This window comes from Neolamprologus multifasciatus, chromosome 23 (genome assembly GCF_963576455.1).
Source record: "Neolamprologus multifasciatus chromosome 23, fNeoMul1.2, whole genome shotgun sequence".
NCBI lineage: Eukaryota > Metazoa > Chordata > Actinopteri > Cichliformes > Cichlidae > Neolamprologus > Neolamprologus multifasciatus.
In genome coordinates this window covers 20114460-20136294 of record NC_140460.1, presented here as the reverse complement: position 1 = coordinate 20136294, position 21835 = coordinate 20114460, and the positions used below count along the sequence as shown (strand labels likewise).

Here is a 21835-nt window from a genome sequence, read left to right as displayed (position 1 = left end):
TTGTGTGATGAAAGCCTGTCAGCGTCCTGTCGAGTAAACAAACCACACACGAGTTTTGTTTACGAGTGCTGGTGGGCTCGTGGGGACGCCAAGTCAAACAAACGAGACCTAAGAATACAGCAGACGCAACGTTTCCACCTGAAGGAGCATGGTATGGAGGGCCAACACAGCCAGAATCAAAAGTATAATAAAGGAATGGTGAAATTAAAAGAAATATGTGCCCAAAATTATAACAGCTTTGTAGTATTTTTTATTTTTCTTTATTTTCTCTCTACTTATTTACTTAATTACATGCTTTAGCATGAAGTGCTATTAAATGCACCCAAAAAAGTGACATAAATATATTTATTAACTTTATAAAATGTTCCATGTATTCATATAGTTTACCTATAAACTATAGCTGTAACTAAAAGTACACACTTTGAATCGATGCCCTCTCCTAATGCTTGTAATGTAATGCTTTATCTCTTACCCCCCCCCCCCCCCCACACACACACACACACACACACGCACACACATAGTATTTTGGCAGCTTAGACCCTCCGTACAGAGGAGAGATTACCTGGGTATTGATGACATGTTTGTCATTGTAAAGCTTTAGAAGCTTTTATTGTGTAAGTGGATTCTGAGCTGACCTCGGGGTGTTTCCCAGCTGACGTTAAAACTATAACTAACACACCGCCACCGTCAAAGACATCACGTGTGCTGTTTGACAGCTCAGGAATGTGACTCCATGAAAAATCTCTTTTTTCATGCCTGAAATGTCAATAAGGAGGAGTGGCGCAGGTTAAACCTGGGTTCAGTCACAGCTATTCCTTATTAACGAGCCGGTTTTTCTCCATTTTGTGAAAAGGCAAATAAAAAAGAAGTCTGTCTGTTTTTTTCTTTTTTTTGTGAATGGTTTGGTTTAATAAAGCTGGCGTCTTCACAGTCTGGAAGTGAAAATCAGTTTTCAGTCGTCTGTATCAGGCTCTTAGATCGGATGCTTTTTCTTATACTTATGTAGCAGTTAATTTAAAAAAAAAGAATGCAAAGCTAATCAGTTTATCAACCAAATAATCAATTATTAAAACCAATTTAAACCATATTTGTTTTGTTTCACTCCACAGTCAGAAAAAATAAGCAAACAAGCAGAAGCTGAACAAACAAACATGCCAGACTTCATCAGAGAAACGACTGAAATACTGAACCTGTACAACCAGTTAAACAAAAAACAGTGTATGGAGGACCCAACCTTCCAAAGTAAACATTCAGTAGCAAAATAAAATGATAGACTCCTAATTAGAAAACATAAGCAAACGTAGGCATTTGCATATGCTTTCTAAATGAAAACATTTCATATGGTGTAATTGATCTATTTTTTGTCTAGGCATCTTTTTACTCTGTACTCAAAAAACCTAACTGCAGTCATCTTTTTCTAAAGCATAAAAAGACCTTGTTTGTAACAGAAACAATAATAATGAGGCTGTTGTGTATTTGACTGTGAATACGTCAGGTCTTATCGACAGCGTGAATCAGAGTAATCAGTGTACGCCGGTGTTTTGACGTTGGTTGTTTGGTGGCTTGACAACATGTTACATTCCCGTTTGTGAGATATCATCGTGCAGGAGCGTTTGTATTTTGTAGCTGAGGCATGATGAGGTGCGGCGAAGCGTGCAAGAACAGTACAGCAACGTCACCTTTTTGCCATCAGAAGCTACTTTCTGGACGGCTTCCTCACACGCTCACATTCCAAGCATGCTCCAGGGCGCACGCCACTAGTTTGACATGAAGCTTGAGCTTCTTGTGATGTCACCATGATATTGGTTTGAGATTACTCAGTGAAACCAGGTTACGACATACAAAAAGCCAGCACCAAACTGGCTTTACTGGTCACTGTGGGCTGACAAGCACGCCTAAGTAAATGTGCAAAGCCTGATTTTGGTGGATTAGCTGTATTTACTGTGGCTAGCGTAGCATGTGGACTATAATAAAGAAAGCAAATAAACCTCTATAAAAACATCAGACAGCTGGGTTGCAAAGTGGCTTGCAGAGCTCAGAGAATGTTTGACAATCTTACTTTTTAAACATTTTCTTCAGTGTCTGAGCTTCTCTGAATCATTCAGCTGAAATGAATTGAACAACACCTCCAGAGATTAAAGAATTAAATCAGTGTTGTTGTTCTAATAGTTTTATAACCTGGAGGGCATGAAATTTAAAATGTTTTGAAACAGATTTGTCTTTGTTTTAAATAATTTTTTTTTGGCATTTACTCATAAATGTTTTTACTTTTTTTGGGAGGGGAAACCTCCCAAAAAAAGATAAATACTAATATTATACTTTAAAAATATTAGTATTTATCTAGTGAGTTTTTTCTTATAATAAACCACCAGAGAAATATGATTTCAAACCATTGATTATACTGCTGTGTAGTAACAGCAGCCAAAATCAAGAAAATTGGGTTGAACTTTGCTGTGCTCCACCTTTAATGGTTTGATTTCCTGTTAAAACCTAGTCCAGGCTGACTGACGTCTCATTTGCTTCTGAACCTGAACTAAGGTCTGCTGGGCGTGCTCAGTAGCCTGCGGGCGATGTGCCCTCACACATGTTGGGTCTTGACCTTGATCATCTCTGATGGAAACAAACTAATCTACATGTGATGAAGAAACAGCTTATTTAAAGAGAATTTGAGTGTTCAAGTGTCACAGCTGCAGCAATTTGGTGCCAGCATCAATCCGGGCCAAAAGCCGCCGGGTGTCGGTGGGTGTTTGGCATCAGTGCGCTGTAATTACCAGCAGTTACCAGCCAACTGAGGCCAGGTTTTGGCTGACCAGTTTGTGCGGGTAGCGAGTGGCGGACGGTCACTTAGAGGTCGAGTCTGAGTCTGGCTGCTGGCAGAGACAATGAAGTCTGATTTTATGACCAGCTGTTTCGCCGGCCACCGCTTCCTACTCTTTACAGTCCTGACATCATGCTGGACAGTTTGGTTTCACATTTATATGATAAACACAAAGTCGGGCAGCAGCCAATTTAACAGATATACAAATTAACAAATAACCAGCCAGCCAAGTCCTTCGCCTTAAAGACAGTGAGTCATGGAAGCTCAGGCCTGTCAAAAGAAACCATAACAATGAGATAAAGTGGTCCATAGTAGTTTAAGATCATAGTTTTACTTTTCATTTCATATTTCACTGTCAGCATTAGGAACAAAAACATTTAATGTGACATAAAGGAAAAATTGAGAGATGAGATAATGTTAATGTTTTTTTTGTTGGGATATCTGATTTGGTACTTGTATATTGCATCAATTTGTTACATATGTTTTTTGTGATTTGATAGGTTGTTAGGTAAAGAGCCTACAGAATACAAATTATAATATTAAAACTCCACATTTGTAAGTATCATCTGCAAATAAAGTGTCAGTTATAAAAAAAAAATAAAAATACGAAGTTGGGTATAAATAAGGGAAAACAGCCATCCCAACAGCCAAATAAATTTCAAATGTATAATTTAAAATGGAAAAAAAAGTGGATCATTAAGAAAAATGATCATTTCAATCATAAAAATGTTGACTCAGTATGAGTACTTTTTTTTTTTTTAAACCTTTTTTTGTTATATGATTGGCACTGATGGGTTTCCATATTGTCTGACTTAGTATTTGTTTTGGGGGGGGTTTTGTTTGTTTTTTTTTCACCTCTGATTCTTGATGAGGAAACAAGCTGCATCTGTGTAACAACAAAAACATCACAGGGACAGATATGATACTGGGTGAGGTTTTCCTGCTCCGTGAGGCGTCATCATTGTGGCGGCGGCACACGACAGGCCTGAAGTAGCGGCGTCGCGTGTTGAAACACAACACAAAGAACTGCTCTGTGTGTGTGTGTGTGTGTTAGAGAGAAGTGTGTTGGCCGGTTGCCAGCTGCTGTTTATTGCCTCTTTGCTCTTTTATCCGTCCTCCTCGATGCTCCCTCATCTTCTTGCATTCTTCATCTGTTTGAAGCGGCCTCCCCCTCCCTAACCTCTGTGCCCTCCTCTTCATCAGTCACTGCATTTTTCCTGTTGTTACATCATCTGTCTCTTCATTTACACTCTCTTCTCATGTCTCCGTCTGTCCATCCATCCTCTATCCCTCCATCCCTCTGGGCTGCTTCCAGCTGTGCTGCAGCAGCTGTCTTGTTTTTCTAAATCATGTAAGCTGATTTAGTTTGAGATGAAAGCAAACAACACAGAGTGTAAAGTAGGAGTCTCAGAAGTCACCAAATCCATGGTTTGGTTTAGTCGTTGGATGCTTTGTATTTAAGGTTAAGTTTTAGAACTTTTAGACCCTAAAACAAAAGAAATTTACTGAAAGGAAATGATTTTGTCTTAATTATGTAAAATTGATTGAATCAGTTGCATATTTTTGTTATTTAGCCTCCTTATACAATAGCATAAATAAATACTCTGCTATACTGAAATTTCACTCTTCAAAACTGGAGCACAGGCTACTTAAACAGTCTTTTTGTACAATTAGTCACACAGCAACATGTTTATTTCTGCTTTGCTATAATTGGATATTTTTAACACTGGGGTCTGTGGGGATTGACTCACTTTTAGAGTCAACCTCAAATGGACATCAGAGGAACTGCAGGTATTGGCACCTTGACCTGGGGGTTGGAGCTTTGGTGTTACCTGTAATTTTACACTTGTTTGTAGTTTTCAGCCTGCTTGATATATGAGAAGTTTTAAAAATGATTGTTTTCACTATTCTTTGAAACTTTATAGATATAGTTAAGCACTTTAGTTAAGCTGCAGCTAATAATTACTAATTAATCTGCTGGTTGAAGCTCATTGGCCTGCATATTTCTGGCTCCAATCCCCAAATCTTTGGCTGATGTTCTCCACAAACTAATAAAAGGAAGAGATCAGGGTTAAAAGAAGGTCCTCAAAGAGTTTCTGGAACAAAACAAAGACAGACTGTCAGTGCTGTGATTTATGATGAAGTAATATTTATTAGTATTACCTGCTTCTGGAAAACGGTCCAGTGCTCCAGCAGAGAGCTGGTTTTAGTCTTTGTAGAGGCCCAGACTCTTTTTGTGTTGCTGGTTTATCGAGTCCAAACTTCTGAATGTTTAGTTGACTGAAGCCAACATCAATTCCAGATGGATTACCATCCGAGGCGCACCTCATTTATACCCCGACTGTCTCGCTTTGTTGTCCCTTCTGAGCAGATCTCTGCCTTTTTATAGACATTTGGAGCGCTCTCAGTTTCAGTTGTGTTCCAGGTAACTCGTCCATGTCAGCTTCAGTCTGGAATCGCAATGTTTTGACAACAGGCTGATCTCAGTTTGTCCTGTTAGAGTTCATTTAAGCACAAAATCTCTGTCTCTGTGGATAAAGTTGAGCTGTAATCGTAGCACTTCTGTTGGTGTTAAAATCCAAGACAAAACGTCTAAATATTAAATAAAGCCCAGCTGTTTTTATTTGCCTAATTTTGTCTTTTTTTTAAAAACTCTACATTTCCCTTTTCGTATTTTTCGCTGTGCCTGTCTGAAACCCTCAGTTTGACCTCAGCTGCGACTCGGAGACCTTGTTGGAGCAGGTTTTCAGATCTTAGAGACCTGTCTTTGTTATCTTGTTTTCTGCTGTTGTGTCTCTGTCGCCATGTTTCTGTCTTCCAGCTGCCTTCATCTAAACTCACTGACGTGGTGTGGCCTTTGAAAAGCACAAATATGTCTCTCAGTTTGAGGGAATATTTAGGAACTGAGGCTGAGTTTAGCAGTTTGTTTGCTTTTTGCCTTCAGGTTTGCATTTTTCATTGATTAAAAGAGTTCTGGATCAGGTTAAAATGCCTTTAAAGCAGCGGTCTCCAACCTTTTTTGCGCCACGGACCGGTTTGTGCCCGACAATATTTTCATGGACCGGCCTTTAAGGTGTCGCGGATAAATACAACAAAACAAAACTAGTACCGGTACCGATAAACAGAAGATTTTTTCATAACACATGTGAAAAGACCCAGGAAAACCGAGTTAACGATCAAAACTATAACAAAATAATGCTGAAAACCGATAAAAAACCCTGAAAAACCATACATTTCACACCTGAGCCTCAACTCTCGCGGCCCGGTACCAAACGACTCACGGACCGGTACCAGTCCGAGGCCCGGGGGTTGGGGACTGCTGCTTTAAAGTCCGTAAAGTTAGAGTAGAGTCAGCGTTAAGATTTTTTATTCATTAGGTTAAGGTTCGGGACCTGGTTTCAACAACTGTTTATAACTTAGTTTAAACTACTCCTTACATAAGCTTTTTGCAATTAAAAGGTAGCTCCTAAATCACTGCCACATTCAGGATCAGTACCAGCACAAGTTTTATTTTGTGCATTTGTGAGTTTATTCTTGTAAATGTACACCTAATTTTCAGAAATTTTCTTTAGAAAATCAAGAATTGGGAAAAATCTTTTAGTTTATAATCTTGTAAAGTGGTGAGAACTTTTTCTTTGCAACTGAATCTGGGAGTTTATTCTTGTAAATATTTGAGCTTTTCCTCATAGATTTACCACTTTATTCAAATAATGTTTGATTTTATTTCTACTTCATAAAGGTTGGCAGTCATACAGTTGTAATAAACAGTTTCTGAAGGTTCAATTTTGTTAATTTATTGCTTTATTCTCATATTATTTTCGTTGTAAATTTACAGGTTAAAATGTTTGCCAGTCCAGATTATTCAAAAACCTAGATGAAAGATTTTAGGCTAGCTCATTTTAGCCTGCATGTAACCCAATCATGCTCAAAATGTGATTTAATACTAGAACTACAAACACCTTGACCTTTACATTCAAACATCAGCCTCACATAGATTACTTTAAAACTAACTGGTAGGATGGACATAAACGAAAGTCTGCAGCGTGTTTAGTTTGATGTTAAATACAATCTAGAGTAAGTAAGAAGGAAATAATCCGTTACTCAATCCAATCATTTCATCAATCTGAATCCAGGGAAAGATCTTGGATTCAGTTTCATGGTTTCGTTTAGTTTCTTTCAGGTGAAAGCTGTTGGAGTCTGCAGATTTTATGTTTAAGGGACTGTAGCTTGTATTTATGATAGCTTAAAGCTCTTTAGTTCTTTGTATTCAGGATCTAAAATCTTTGGTTCTGGTTTAGTTCTAGAGTTCCTGAGGCACAGCCATCTCTTAGAGATAATTTTTCTTGCTTTATTCCTTAAAACTCTGATACTTAGGGTTGTTCAAATAGAGTTCAGATGTTTGAATTATTGAAGAGACGTGGCTTCTTGAGAGTTTTGTGTTGAAAGTGTATCACTAGAAAGCTAAACGACCTTGGCTTCTTCATGTTGAAGGTCGGAACTGAAGGTAAATGTTGAAGTTAAACAATTCCTCTTTATAAAGAGAAACAAAGATGTGTCGTCTCATACATGTTCCCCATCTTTCTGAGGGAGAGCGGAGCATAAAAATAGAGACAAACGAGTGAAATGAAAGAGAATTAATGAAGGAGATTATTCTGGAGAGAGCCAGGAGTCCTGACGCCTCACTTTGAAGGCCTCCTTCCTTTCTTTCTCTGCACAGAGGGATGGAGTGATGGAGGAGAGTTTTAGTCCCATGATGCTCGCTCTCATTTCCAAGTTTTTCCTCCCTGAGTGATGACGAAGCAGAGGAGCTCTCCATTTCCTTTTCCCATGGTCTTCGTCCATCTGTTTCACTCCATCTGTTGTCTTTTCCCCTTCATATCTCACCTGTTGTCCTCTTCTTTTCTCCTCCGTTTGATTCAGGTGGAAGAATAACATGTTTTTCTAATCATCCTTCAAATGTGATTGGGTTAAAACATGCAGCACATTTAGCATTTAATCATTTCCCCCTTGTCATCTGGTCCACCCTTTCTTTCTCTTCCTTTGTCATATTTTATCCCATTAACAAAAAAAAGCCATGACACTTTAAAATAAAGCAAAGTCTGCTTGTGTTGCATTTCCACATAATCCAATCCAAGGTCAAAACACATGCTTTTAAAACTTAACCATTATTACATCATATTATTACCATCTAGAGCAGGGCGATATGACCAAAATATTTATCACGATATGCATTTGAAAATTTGCGATAACGATATAACTGACGATATAATTGACACTAGACAAAATACTTTGCAACTCCACAACTTTATTAGTGCAAAAAAACCCATCAATGTATTTTCACTTAAACAAGCAGCTTTTTTAAGTGCATTAAAGTTATATAAAATAAAATTATATAATATAAAATTTTACAGTGCAAATGCAAATTTCTTGCTGACAGTTTAACCAAAAGGCATCTCCAGTAGAAATTGGCCGACATATCCTCAGCATAACCATGTATAATATCCACAAAACTTAAAAAGAGGTTATACACACACAATATGGTAATATTATGTTGAAGCACAGTACGTATCACTCCACGAGGCTCCTGCCTACGATAGCCGTAATGCTCCGACAATCCATCAAGCGGTGCGGCTGTCGAGTTTCAGAAAAATCAAAGGATTGATTTTAAGTGTGCCGTATTTTCCAAAAAAACACGGTAATAACGACGGCCCGCTAGCATGCTCTACCAAAAATAGTGCTTTGTTGTGTATCTGACGGATGAAAGCCAAACCAGTTGCAGCATTTTTACAAACCAGTTCTGGTTCATCTGTTTCATTCAACAATCCACTTTCGCTCTTCTCATTCTGCGTCGCTGCCATGTGCGTATGTAAACAAAGGCACTGCGCATGCGCATTTCATTTTCTTATCGTTGCCAAACATTACACCGGTATTATCGTGAACAGTATGATATAGCCCAGGCCTATTACCATCATTACATTACCATTACATGTTAAAAAGGCTTTCCTTTTAAAGTGTGGTGAGTGAGGTCTTTCATACTCCATAATCTGGAGTACTTTGTAATCAGTAATCACAATCAGTGATGAACCCATCTCATAATTTTGACAATTTAATCTCAGATTTTTTACTTTACCTCATGATTCTACCTTTATCTGATCATTTTAACTTTCTAATCTCAGAAAGCTTGAGAGTCTTGGAAATCAAGAATTTCGACTTGCTACATCAGAAAAAGAACAAAAAAAAAGTGTCCTGTGGTGGTATAAACCTTTCACTCTGCCCTTAAGTGGCTGAACAATAAATCACTTAGTGGATGTTTGCTTTTATTGAGCGTGAAGCTGTAGTGGAGCAAAGGAGGTGTGTTGGGTTTCTAACTCATGACCTAATTTTGGAGATTCCGCCTTCATGTAGTCGGGCCGTGATGGAGTCGTATCATCCACCCACAGCGAGGCCCTCTGTCTCCCTCTTCCTCTCGGCCTCATAAATACGACACGTTGACGGATTGATTGAGTTCAGGTGTTCCTCCCACACGCTCCCAGATGCTTTCGCTTCATCTCATCTGGACTTTCCCTCTTCTTGCAGCGCAGATTCGTTCAGTCGACATTTGTGTTTCTGTTTCTGTGACGACCCCTCGACAGCCTGGAAGCAGACTAAAAATACCAGATCGTAGCTAAGGGCGGTCATCATAAAACACGACAAAGCATCATCGCTGTGCAGATGTTAGTCAGTGGTCTTCTCAGGCGTAAATAAAAGTCCCAAATCAGCTCCAAAAGTAGATCAGTGCAGCCTGAAGCTGTCGTATTTCTTCCTTTAAACCCGGCCTCACCTCCCAGTTCAACCACCAGCTGATGCTTCGTCAGCTGCTAACCATCTCCTCGCTTTGCTGGTGCATCATACTGGGAACCAGCAGAGGGGAACTGGAGGGCTGTGATGGAAAACAGGAAGCAGCTGGGTCAACATCCTGCCTGGCAGGGAGGGAGGGGTCGGCCCCGACACAGGCCGCCGTTTGTTGAGTGGGTGAACAATGTCCCCCTCTGTGTGCCCGCCAACCAATCGAGACGCTCCTCTCTGGATGGTTTCCAGACAGATGAGATGTTGGCAACAGCAGTTTGGGCTCATTAAAGGGAGGAAAGAGGAGCAGTCAGGATGCTGTGTGGTGGAAAGTCAGTGGTTTTTAAGCTAAAATGAGGAGATTAACCTCCTAAGACCCAAACTATCATGGCATACATTTTTAATTTTTCTTTGCTATTTGGGTTGATTGGGACCTGATGAATGTAAAAACAAAGAATTACTAGATTTTTGCTTTTTACCTAATTTTTGTTTCTGAGAAAAATGAGATCCACATGTGAGGACATTAGTTTTAAATTGCGTTAGAACAGTGGCAGTATGATGTCCTCGTTAGTGGACATCAGGCCCTTGTAGAGAAAAATTAAGTATTTTGGTCTAGACAACCGAAAATGTGCTGTCCACATATGTGGATGCCAGGTCCCTAGGAGGTTAAAATTCTGAATTGAGACAAAAATGTAAAAAAGAAACTACATTAAAACATCAGAAACCAGCTAAATCAAAAGAAAATAAATTTATTGAGATATTTATTAGTTTTCTGTCAGTCTTTTTCCTGCATAGGGAGCATCACACACTCTGCACAGCCTAAAAATGATCCTCCAGGTAATGAAAACTGTCAGTGTGAGTCTCAGGTATCAGTCCGTTAGAAAACCAGTGTGTCATGGGGCTTTTAGCACTTCCTGTCTGTACTGTGTAGTCTGAGGGTCTGCAGGCTGACACAGATTGCTGCAGATGAATTAGTAAAGAGGGGCTGGAGGCTCTAAGTGGCTTTGGCCCACTGGCCTACTTAACGCCAAGCCCGAGGTGTCTCAGAGTCCAGCAGTTTTAAAGGAGCCTGCGGTGGGATGACGGCTACAGAAAACATCTGGACGTCTCACGTTTTCTTTTTTATGAAAGGCGTTCATCAGCAGTTACTGAAATACAGCTTCTTTAATGATAAACTCTGAGGTTAAAGGTCACACATCTCTATGCAGACTGAAGAGATTTAAAGTCCCCATATGTGACCACAGACATGATAATGTCAAAGTATTGAAATTAAGTTGTATAAGTAGAAATATTTTTAGATTAAAATGCCAATTATGACTTAGTTTCAATATAGATGAAAATATAGATGAAATTAAAATGTCCCAATTTTGTGATTTCAATATATGAAAATGACATAATTATGAAATAAAATCAAAATGTTGAGTTTGTTCTAGATTACCTGTCAAATGTCAGGATTGAAACGCTCATAAGTTTAAATGTGACTTTAAATATTTTGATTTTATTTGTTGTGTTTTATCCAGTAAAGTTTGTTTGAGGCTTTGAAACGTTTTCTATTTATTTGATAACAGAACTTAAAGAACTACAGCCCCATATTGAATACTTTAAAGGTGTGTTAGAGTACCTTTACTGTACGGTTTTTAGCTGACTGTAGAAAACAAACAAACCCAGCTCTCTGTAAGAGGCCGCATTCTTTCAGTGGGAGGGCCCAGATTTGGTCCACGGGCCTGTGTTTTCTCACTGCTGGTGTTTTGTCCTGTTTAAAGTGTGTGTGTGTTTTTAAAACCACAGAGTGTTTTTGTTAGAGAGTCGTCTGTGCAGTGTGAGTGGAAACGACCTCCCTGATAATACCAACATTATCGCACTCCAATAACACACACACACACACACACAGTGCAAGTGTGTGTGTGGTTTGACATCGTTTGGCCTCCGCCCTCCTCATTTCCCATGACCTCTGACACTCGGCACCTCAGATGGTTGCAGGAGTTAATTTGTGGGGAACCTTTAGAAGAACTTAGAATACAAATATTTTCTCATCTACTGATTTTGTCTTTATTTCCTGATTCTAACATTTGATTGATTGATTCTAAGATTAAAGTGCTTAAAGAACATATAGATTAATGTAAGTTGATCCCCCTCTTAATGGACTTTTTGTCTTATAAGTTTTTATATAGTGTTATTTTTGGTTGCTTTTAACCTTTGTATTTTCTCAGCTGTGGTTCTTCATGGTTCTTCTGTACCATGACGGTATTTCTGATCGTGTCCTGTTATCGTGTTCGGTCTGCTGTGACTTCTGGCCTGGTGTTGGTCGTCTGTCAGCTTTAACAAGTCTCGTCTTCCTCTTTGTCACCCTTGACACCACTGAGGAGGAGCTGATTGGCTGCCTCGTTACTCCATCGGGCATTTTTAATTCCGTTTTTTTTCCTGAAGGCATCACATGTTCCTCACAGTTTAATAATGTGTGTTTTTTCTTTCTTTGTGTCTTTCAGATGCGTTTGTAAACAGTCAGGAGTGGACGCTGAGTCGGACGGTGCCCGAGCTCAAAGTGGTGAGTTCAGAGCATTAAAGGGGAGGGGGTCACCTGTCCAAGAGTCAAGCTTCAGCGGGATGGCGTACCGCTACGGAGATCATTTCCTGCCAAAACTTAACAAAAATCCCAACAAACAAAAACTAACTAATTAGATAAATAAACACAAGAATTTCAGAAACATTATGTTTAAGAGATTTATTTTTTAAATGTCGAGATTGAGTTGCTCCCCTAAACAGCAGCCAATGTAAAGGTGCTCTAAGTATTTATTTTGAAGGTTTAGTTCCTTTAAAAACCCGACCTGGACTTCTGTCTCACGATTCCTGACCTGCAGGCTTTAGGACACTACAAGAAGTGAATACACGAAGATAACCAAACAGATGTACAATTTTGATCATTTTAACTTTGAAGATTAAATAATAAAAATAAAATAAATGATGGATGTTAAAATTGTGAGATTAAAATTTCATAAGTTAAATATTTTGAGATAAAAGTTTAAAAACATGTTGAAAATGTAATTTAAGAGTAAAAATGATTAGATTAGATTAACTATGAGGTCATGTCAAAATTATGAAAGTAAAATGTCACAGTTGTGAGATTATAACATCAAAATTCAAACAATACATCACAACCATGAGAAGCAAACTTTAAAAGCAAAATGTCAAAATAAAGTCAAATATTTACGTTAAGTATAAAAACTATAAGACCAAAATATTAAGCTCAGAGATAAAAGTAAAATATTACATTTTATGTCTAAAATGTCAAAATTATGATATAACTTAGGGACTAAAAAAAAAAAAGCTTTAATAGCACAATATTAAAATTTAAAGATAAAAGTTACATATTCACATAATGTATAAATATTTTTAGAGTAAAATGTCAATATTATCATTTAACTAAAATTTAAGTTGAGATTATTATGGGCCTAACAAATAAAAAATTGCGAGTAACTGATTCATATTTCATTCCTGCTGAAGCATTTGTTTGCCCACTCACAGAAACAGTAAGAGCTCCATGTGCTTGAATTATATCATCTTCACCAGCAACACTAGAAAACTTTTAAAACCAGTATGAGTTCCTGTTGATGGAGTGATTACAGTCTGCTGAATGTTTTAGGAGATGCTAACTTCCCTTCTGCCTCCCCCTCAGGGCATTGTGGGTAATCTGGCCAGTGGTAAGTCAGCGCTGGTCCACAGATACCTGACGGGAACGTATGTCCAGGAGGAGTCACCAGAGGGTAAGAACATCATAGCATGTCTGTCTTTGTTTGGCTGGATCTGCTATTTCTTCTTCTTCTTCTAATAAAATGGCAGAGCAGTCGTCCGCCTTCTCAGACTGAATCACTCTAAAACACAGAGGAGAAAATAATGAGCGGATTAAACGTCATTTAACGACCTCCTTACAGCACAGGCCTAACCAGAAGAGCGAAAAAAGCTCCTCAGTCAGGCTCAGAAGCTCTCCAAGTCGCATTAAAAAGAGATTTCACTCCACTTTCGGGAGAAAGCTGAAGTGGTTTTTTGGGTTCAAATAAACATTTGTAGAGTTTGAGATGGAGCTGAATCACCGCAGGAGGCTTTAAATGATCAGATCTGCTGGTTTAATGCCGATCTGTCAGCCTGTTAGAGGGAAAATATATCAATATAAGCAATGACTGAAAATGAATACTGAGTGAGATGAAAACAGCAGAAAGTGACATTAAAAAGTCAAACTTTAATTAGATATTTGTTCTACTTACTGAAAAACCAACAAGTTTGATCTCTTCGGGGCGTGAGCGTGGATTTAAAAAGTGAAGAAGAAGTGATTTAAGCATAACATCGCGCTCAGCTGCTTAATATCTGAGAAACAGTGAAGACCCGAAAGGTTAAACTTCTCTGCTGGCTGACCCAGAATCACTTATGAAACTTTAAAGATGACTTTCTGTCTCGGGGAAAAGATAAAGCCCTACTTTACTCCGGTGTCTCAGCTCACACGCCCTGCAGGGACGGCCATATTCCTCATGTAATATTAAAGCTGCCCACACACACACTGTTACTGTACAGGACGGCAGCGTCCTCAGGCACAGACCCACTTTACTAAACCCGCTTTAATATTTCAGCACATGAGCTTTTTCCTCTCAGGGATCCTGCACGCACAGCCAAGGCACTTTCTGCTCACTTTCCTTTATCAATCACACCGACAGACGCTGCAGCGCTTTTACTTTTCATTCATTCATCCTTTTACAGTCCAGAGAGGTGGTGCACCGAACTCACAGTTCAAACCACTGGTGAGGAGCTTTAAGCTCGAGTTTAGTTGTTTAGTTGAAGCAAAAACGCTTCTTTATTCCCTCAGAAAAAAAACAAAAAAACGGCATCTTTCTGATAACTAACAGGGGCGATACCTCTGCCTGTATAAAGAAATCAATGGCCAGGTATGGAGGACCAAACTTGCCAAAATGAGCAAGCCAATAACACAAATTATGCCATTAAATGCACCTATAAAAATATTAAAAATGATTTCCGTCTTTCACATGAGACATAAATATTTTTTTTCGTATGTATTATTTTTTTCTGTTTTCCATTTTTGTTTATTTATCTGTCTTTATTTATACATGAGTGCGTCATTACATTTAGAACTTTTAAATTCAACTTGCAGCTGCATTTATGTTTACTCATCTTTATATTTATTTTGCAAGTTATTTATTTTTAGCATCAGTGTTTTTTATTTCTTTTTTTAATTTTGGCAGTTTTGGTCCTTCGTGCATAACTAAAAATATATATTTATGAAGCGTGACACCAAGTTTTAAAAGGTTTTTAAAAGAGCTAAAAGAGTATGCAAAGGATGAAAATCCAATAGTTAAATCAAAATCAAAAGTTTATAACAGCTTCAAATCAAGTCTGAAAACAGTCTAAAACTAGTAAATATATAAATAAAAAGTCCAAAATAAACTCTAAATAACCCAGACCAGGTCCATAAAGTCCCCAAACAAACACAAAAGAATATTATTTCATTTCTTCTTTGTTACTTTTACCTACCATGATTGCCTGAACGTTTTATTGTTGTAAATGTTTTTTTTGGGGGGGTTTTCTATCTTTTTTGTTCTTAATCTTTTCACTGTACATTTTAGTCCAAAACCATTTTCCAAAATTAACAAAAAATGCCAAAAATCAGGTCAAAACCACAATCCAAACACAAGTCTACAATTAGGCCCAAATTTGTTGACATCAATTTGTATATCAAATATCAAAATATCAATATCAAATTACTCTAAAAACGTCTAAAATGTTGACCAAACTCCAAGTCTGAAATTAGTTCTTACATGGTCCAATTTAATGAACCCAAAATAAGTCCCGAACACCCCAAAACAAAGTCTAAAAGCAGTCAAAAATCAGTCTAATATATTTCAATAAATATTTTCAAAACTCGCGTCTCTGCTCAGTAACGTTAACATATTTTTAAAGAAAGTTTTATTTTCTTTACTATTTCCTTGTTTTGGTTTTAGTTGCGTTAGTGCTCAAAACCCTTCTTTTCGCTGTCCTTTCACATTAAAAGCTTTAAGTTGTCTGACCAGATGAAACTCCGTTACTTTAAAACCTCTGCAGAACGTTTTGAATTTTTCAGTCTAATTAAAAATGCTGTGAACTGCTGAGCAACGCACATAGCTGCAGCCAGAAGTCTTCAGACTGAAGAGAGTCAAAGAAGTACTTTGGCTACTTTTGAGGGTCCGCTGTGGAGCTGCAGCTAATTACCCCCTGCCGACCTCTTTGTGTATTTAAAGCCTTGAAAACCATCAAACATGGTTTATTTGGGAAGAAACCTTTGCTGCTTTTGTTATGTTGTTATGTGGGGACCCACCCCGAAATCAGCCCGCAGACCAATTTTAGCTGCAGGTCCCTCTGTGGAGAGACTTCGAAGTGTGGGAGGCAGGAAGAGGAGGAGGTTTATTTTTTTTATTTAATACGCCTGCAGAGAGGTTGATCGAAGGTCAGCTGATAAGAGGGAACCCCAGGGACTACATTAAAGCAAAAAAAGAAAAAAACTACAAGCAGAGCAAAGACAGCTGGGAGAGAGTTGGTGGCGATGGGGAATCCCAGAGCAGATAACTTCACGCTAAAACATGAGAAAGTCTTCCACGGTGGTGACGTTCTCCTCAGTGTCGTGCTGCTAAATGCCCGGCGGCCTCCCGCCTTAATTACACCACAGCACTGCCAAAAGCAACACGACACGGCTTTTCGAGCAGGTCCACATACCACATTCAAACAACGGCTCCCCCATATCTTTTATCGAATTACTTGGCACCACTGCCCGTCGAGGAAGCGGCGATTCAAGTCCAATTAAATTTTAAAAAAAGGAGATAAAAAGCTTTTCTGAAATCGTTGCATAACCACAGAGAAATAAAAGCAGCCCAAGGGGGAAAGCTGTTTTGAAATTCCTCGGATCTAAAAATACGCCGGCTGCCTGGATTCCCATGGCGATTGATTGGGAGCGGAGTTGGTGGCTTGCGAGCGGCGAGGCAACCGCAGCGCCACGAAGCCACCGACCAGAACTATTCTGAGGCTTCAGGCTGGAGCCTCGCTGCTGCAGAGGGAAAAAAAGCTTCATCACTGACTCAAAAACATGCAGGTTGCCCAGATTTACCTCTGTGGTGCGTTTAAGGACTGTCAGAAATGCCCAGGTTTATTTCTATTTCTAAAGACTCTGACACTTTGCAGAGAGTGAAATCCTGCAGAAGCAGCACTGATAGTTTGAGAAAAAGTCAGACTGAGACTGTTTGTACAGCAGCACATGGGATCCATTACAACAGGGAGAGAGAGGGGAGCTATGGTTGGGAAATCACCCACAGCCACCAAACTAATGCTGCTGACTATGGTTTGAGGAGCTGCCGCTCTCACAAGCAGCCAAACATCATTCACAGATTCTATTGTTCTCGTGGTTTTAACGGAAAAAGAAACGCTGGGAGGCATCAACAAAGTCTCCAGTCCCATCTTTCCAGAACAGTCATTAAGTTTTATTTTATTACTCTATTATTGTTTTTGTCAGGTTTACACAGACGTGTGCAGAGGGAAGCTTTGGTTCAGTCTGCTATTTGTCAGAAAAGAAGGTGACACCCCAAAAGTTTATTATTATTTATTCTTCAGTGATCGTACCAGAAGGAGCAGGAGTACAGCTCTGAACATCCAGTCATGAAAGACAATCTGCAGCTCTCAGCATCAAGGAGTCATAGAAGACACACGTGTATTTAAAAACCTCAGATTTAATCCTGCCCATAAAAACTTTTCTCTTGCCATAAGGGGTCACCACAGTGGGTCGCTCTGCATGTTTAATTTGGCAGATTGTTATGCTGGGCAACTTTTCTGGCGCAATCTCAAACGGGATTAGTGTCTCTGGCTGGAATCTAAGCAGTGACAGGTGAGTATGGTGGCCACCACACGAGGCAAAGATTAAATCACCTCCCCAAATTTTCAAATCTGAACCTAAAAAATTTACAAGAAGTCCTAAACATATTCCAAAATTGAATCCAAAACTTACTAAGTCCCGAATTAAGTTTAAGTCAAACCAAAACCCACTTCAGAATCATCCAAACAAAACCCCTAAAGAGTTAAAAATCAAAGTCTTGAAGTCCCGAGGTTAAACACCACAAAAGTAAGTCCAAAAACCAGATCACTAAATCAGAATCCCAAACTGAAAAATGTCCAAAATTAATTTTAAAATAATTTCAACCCACAGCCCAAAATCAAAGTCTTAAATCAAGTCCCAAATAACTCAAACAGCACAAAACTTAGTCCCTAGTAAGTCTAAAACAGTTTAAACACAGACCCAAATCAGAGGACTAAAGTCCAAAATCTTCCAAACCATGTCCCTGAATAGTCCATAATCAAAATGTAGAACGAAGTCGGTTTTTAAATGAGTCTAAAAGCAGCTTAAAGTCAAGCCAGAAAAAACTTTAAAAAAAAAACATAAATAAATAAAAATCTACTCCCCAAAACACCAAAACCACAACTCAGAAAGCCAAACTTTCTAAATACAGTCGAGTTCAAACAACTGAAAACTAAGTAAACTGTAAATCTGAAACAGTCCAAATGCAATTCAAAACATTTAGAAAAAAACATAAAGAAAAAACTCTGAAATGGTCCCAAAACATAGTTCATAATGAAAACAGTCTAAGGTTGATTTCCTGCTGCCATTAAGTATCTTTAGTGTAATGCTGGGGCGGGGCAGCATGTTAAAGCTTTGTACTCCGCTGGCTCTTCCACATCATTACTCATACAGAGAAAACACGTTCAGCATTTTACAGAATGGCAAAGAAATCCAAACGTCTTCATTCAGCTCCAAGTTTGCTGAAAGTGATTAATGTGACCTCAGCAATGTCTAATGACTCAGCGTCTTTGTATAAATCTGCTGTAACGAGGTGGTGACAGTGACTTAAATGACCCCAAACTCATGAAGGAAAGCGGTCCATCCTTCCTCTCACCTCTGTCCTCTGTCCTCCTCTTCCTCTCTGAGCTTTTCTCGTGTTTACGTGTTTGTTTATTCACTGCTTTGATCTCCAGCTGACTGCAAATGAAACTGTGTACTGTTCTTTACTGCTCTTTCTACTTCTTCTTCTCCCTCGTGTCCTCTCTTTGAACCTCTCTCAAACACCTTCCTCGCTGTCTCCTGATTGGACTGTGCATGCATTAACTGTGGTTGTTGTTTTGCTTTTTGTTTCCTCTTTCTTCCTTCGGGACTGCTCTTGTACAATAGCTGACGTGGATGCAGGTAACTATCCTTCCTCTCTCCTTCACCTGTCCATCCCTCTATCCTTCGATCCATCGCCTCATTGGTTCAGACAGCAGCACGTTGAGATCAGCTCGGGTTCAGCACCGCGTCTCATCTCCACGTCATCAAACAACCGCCAAACATCACGCTGCACGTCTCCAGAGATTTGACTGCTTCATCTTTCATTTTTGTTTTTTGTTTTTTTTACATGTTTGTACAAATAATTTCATCAAGTCAGATTTGAAACATCTGGATTATTTAATGCTTCCAGCTGCTGAACCTGAAGCTGAACTCGATTGGCTGCTGCGACTGAATGTGTAGCTCCGCCCCCTCATTATTTTTCATTATTTTTTCTTGTCTCCATCCTCATCGTGTTCACCTGCTTCACTGATTTTCTTCCATCTTGATCAAAAAAGGTGAACAATCTTAGATTAATTTCAGATCGCTAGTGAACCATTTTTCATGTTTAGTATTAAATCAGTGTTCACTTTCCTTTTTCTGCCTGTTTAAACTCCAAAGGATGAACTTATGACTTTTTATTTGTCTTTAAAGAATCAATAAGTGATTCTATTAACCGATTAAAGAGAAAATCGTAACACTGGAGACTTTTCTTTAATTGCATGTGTGGATCAGTCAGCTGTGTTTATGATCCTGTTTCGTACGTTTGTTTCTATAATGGTGCAGAAGTAAGATGACTAGATGGCTGTATTGATCAGTGAAGACATTAGTTACATGTTAAAGGTAGTAATCAGTTTATCAAGCTGGACTCATCGCAGAATGACAACAGACACACACTGTAAATAAAAGATGGACATCCACTGTCATAAGTTGTGTTGATGCACTCCTCAGAAGCTTTGAGGGCTTTTATTGTGAAAGGCAGTGGCTGCAGGAAGCCCCTCTCACATAAAACCAGCTCCTCTTGACACAAATATTTAACGTCAGGGTAAAGAAAGGGCAAGTGATGGAAACATGTCCACTTCCTGTGCTCGCCGCTCTCTAAACATCTAGTGTGTCATTACTGCAGCTGCGCTAGCTCGGCCACGCCATCCCAAGATCAGCTGATCCAGCTGAGAGAGAGAGCCCGAAATAACACCGGCAACTTCCTGTAAATGCTGAGGAAGAGACGCTCGTTCCCACAGTGACTTGCCACACTGCTGTTTATATTTGTGTCAGAGTGGAGTTTCTTAAAGCAGCAGCAAGCCCGGAGATGAACGGTCAGAGCACAACAAAATGCACAAGTTCATGGTAGAAAGAGGCAGAAGCTGTCGGATCATCAGTGCTCCTGATGAGATGTTCCAGGTCCTCAGTCATCTGCAGGCACCTGTTACAGCAGAACATCAGGTGGGAGCAGGAAGCTCCTCCTTCTTCCCCCCCTCGACTTCTGACCCTGTTTGAAGCTGGTTTTTAGAGCAGTGTAAGACACTGAGAGGCTTCCGTATTGCTTAAATGTGGTCACAGCCACAGACTGTACATAAAAGATGGCTTACCCCGTTTTGTGTTTTTTTTTTTTTTTTAACCCTTAGTGTTTTTCGCTCTCAGCTGCTGGTTATCTCCCTCATTCCCCCATATGTATTAGTTTACTTTCCTGTCCAATCACCTGCCTCCTGTGTAGCGTTCATCATCTCACACTCGATCAGCTGATCGGCTCCACCTCCCCGTAGATCAGACCTCCTCCCACCGCTGGCATCGCTGTTAGTAACCTGTGTGTCTTTTCTGCAGGCGGGCGCTTTAAGAAGGAGATTGTAGTGGATGGTCAGAGTCACCTGCTGCTCATCAGAGATGAAGGAGGCCCCCCGGAGGCACAGGTGGGTACTGCACCTCCTTCAGACTAGACTGTGAGAACACTGTGAGCCCAGAGAGCCCGGCATTTTTGTTAGGCTGATATTTGTGAGAAATAATGATTTTATGCTTTAAATAAAGTTTGAATTTACAACCTTGTTTGTGTGTGTATGCGTGTGTGTGTGCAGTTTGCGTTATGGGTGGACGCAGTCATATTTGTCTTCAGTCTGGAGGACGAGATCAGCTTTCAGACTGTTTATCACTACTTCAGCCGCCTCGCCAACTACAGGAACACCGCTGACCTGCCACTGGTGCTTGTCGGCACACAAGGTACTACACACACACACACACACACACACACACACACACACACACACACACACACACACACACCTCTGTATAAACACCCAATCTTTGTATTGTTTAAAACGCTACTTGATGGGGTTTATTTTTAGTCCCTAGCAGGAAGCTCTCTCTTTCTCTCTGGACAGTCCACTTTTCTAGAGCTTTGCTACCACCTAGTGGTGCACAATCCTAATTGCAGCTGTAAACTTGACTTCATTGCCTCTGATTAGCATTTTGTGGCTGCTGTTAATTTTAGGTTTATTCCTCCTTTTCTTTATTTGCATTTTATGCACTCATAAAAGTATTAGAAAAAATGTCTGCCCGGCAAACTGCCGTTATTCTACATAGATCCAGATATAGGAAGCATAAAACTATGAACACAGCAGGAAAACATCAGTAGATTTGTAGAGTGTTTAGGCTGAACGCTGGCCGATCCGCACGTCAAAGGACATGAATAATTCTTTGTCGTTACAGTTTTGTCTTTATTATCAGTCTGAACTGAAAGTTATTCCTCTGTTTGGACATTTTAAAGCAGCATTTTCATTTGTTTTACTCTTAATGGATCAGTTAATCCAATAAAGTAATGATCTGTTTGGGTTTAAAATCATCTGGAAGCAGCACATTTTTTATTTACAGCATGATTTTAATAAACTTGATAAAGGTTATCTGCTGGAAGAATGTGTTTTAACTAGAGATGGCACGATACCGATTCCAATATCATAAATTTGGATATCTGCCGATACCGATATGAATCCGATATAGCGCATTTTGTAATCAATAAAACTGTTTTTTTTTAAATAGATATCTTG

General features: G+C 39.3%; 1 protein-coding gene across 8 annotated transcripts in view; it reads left to right on the top strand.

Moving 5' to 3' along the window:
• The window catches only part of agap1 (ArfGAP with GTPase domain, ankyrin repeat and PH domain 1), a 186048-nt gene that overhangs the window by 74757 nt on the left and 89456 nt on the right, over nt 1-21835 (top strand). For 6 of the 8 annotated variants that reach the window (XM_085152093.1, XM_085152091.1, XM_085152087.1 and 3 more), the window contains 5 exons: nt 12130-12188; nt 13317-13404; nt 18888-18902; nt 20622-20707; nt 20870-21011. In XM_085152093.1, the coding sequence (XP_085008219.1) occupies nt 12130-12188; nt 13317-13404; nt 18888-18902; nt 20622-20707; nt 20870-21011 (390 nt within the window). The remainder of the gene's footprint in view (nt 1-12129; nt 12189-13316; nt 13405-18887; nt 18903-20621; nt 20708-20869; nt 21012-21835) is intronic. The other 2 variants (XM_085152092.1, XM_085152089.1) reach the window with 1 other exon arrangement.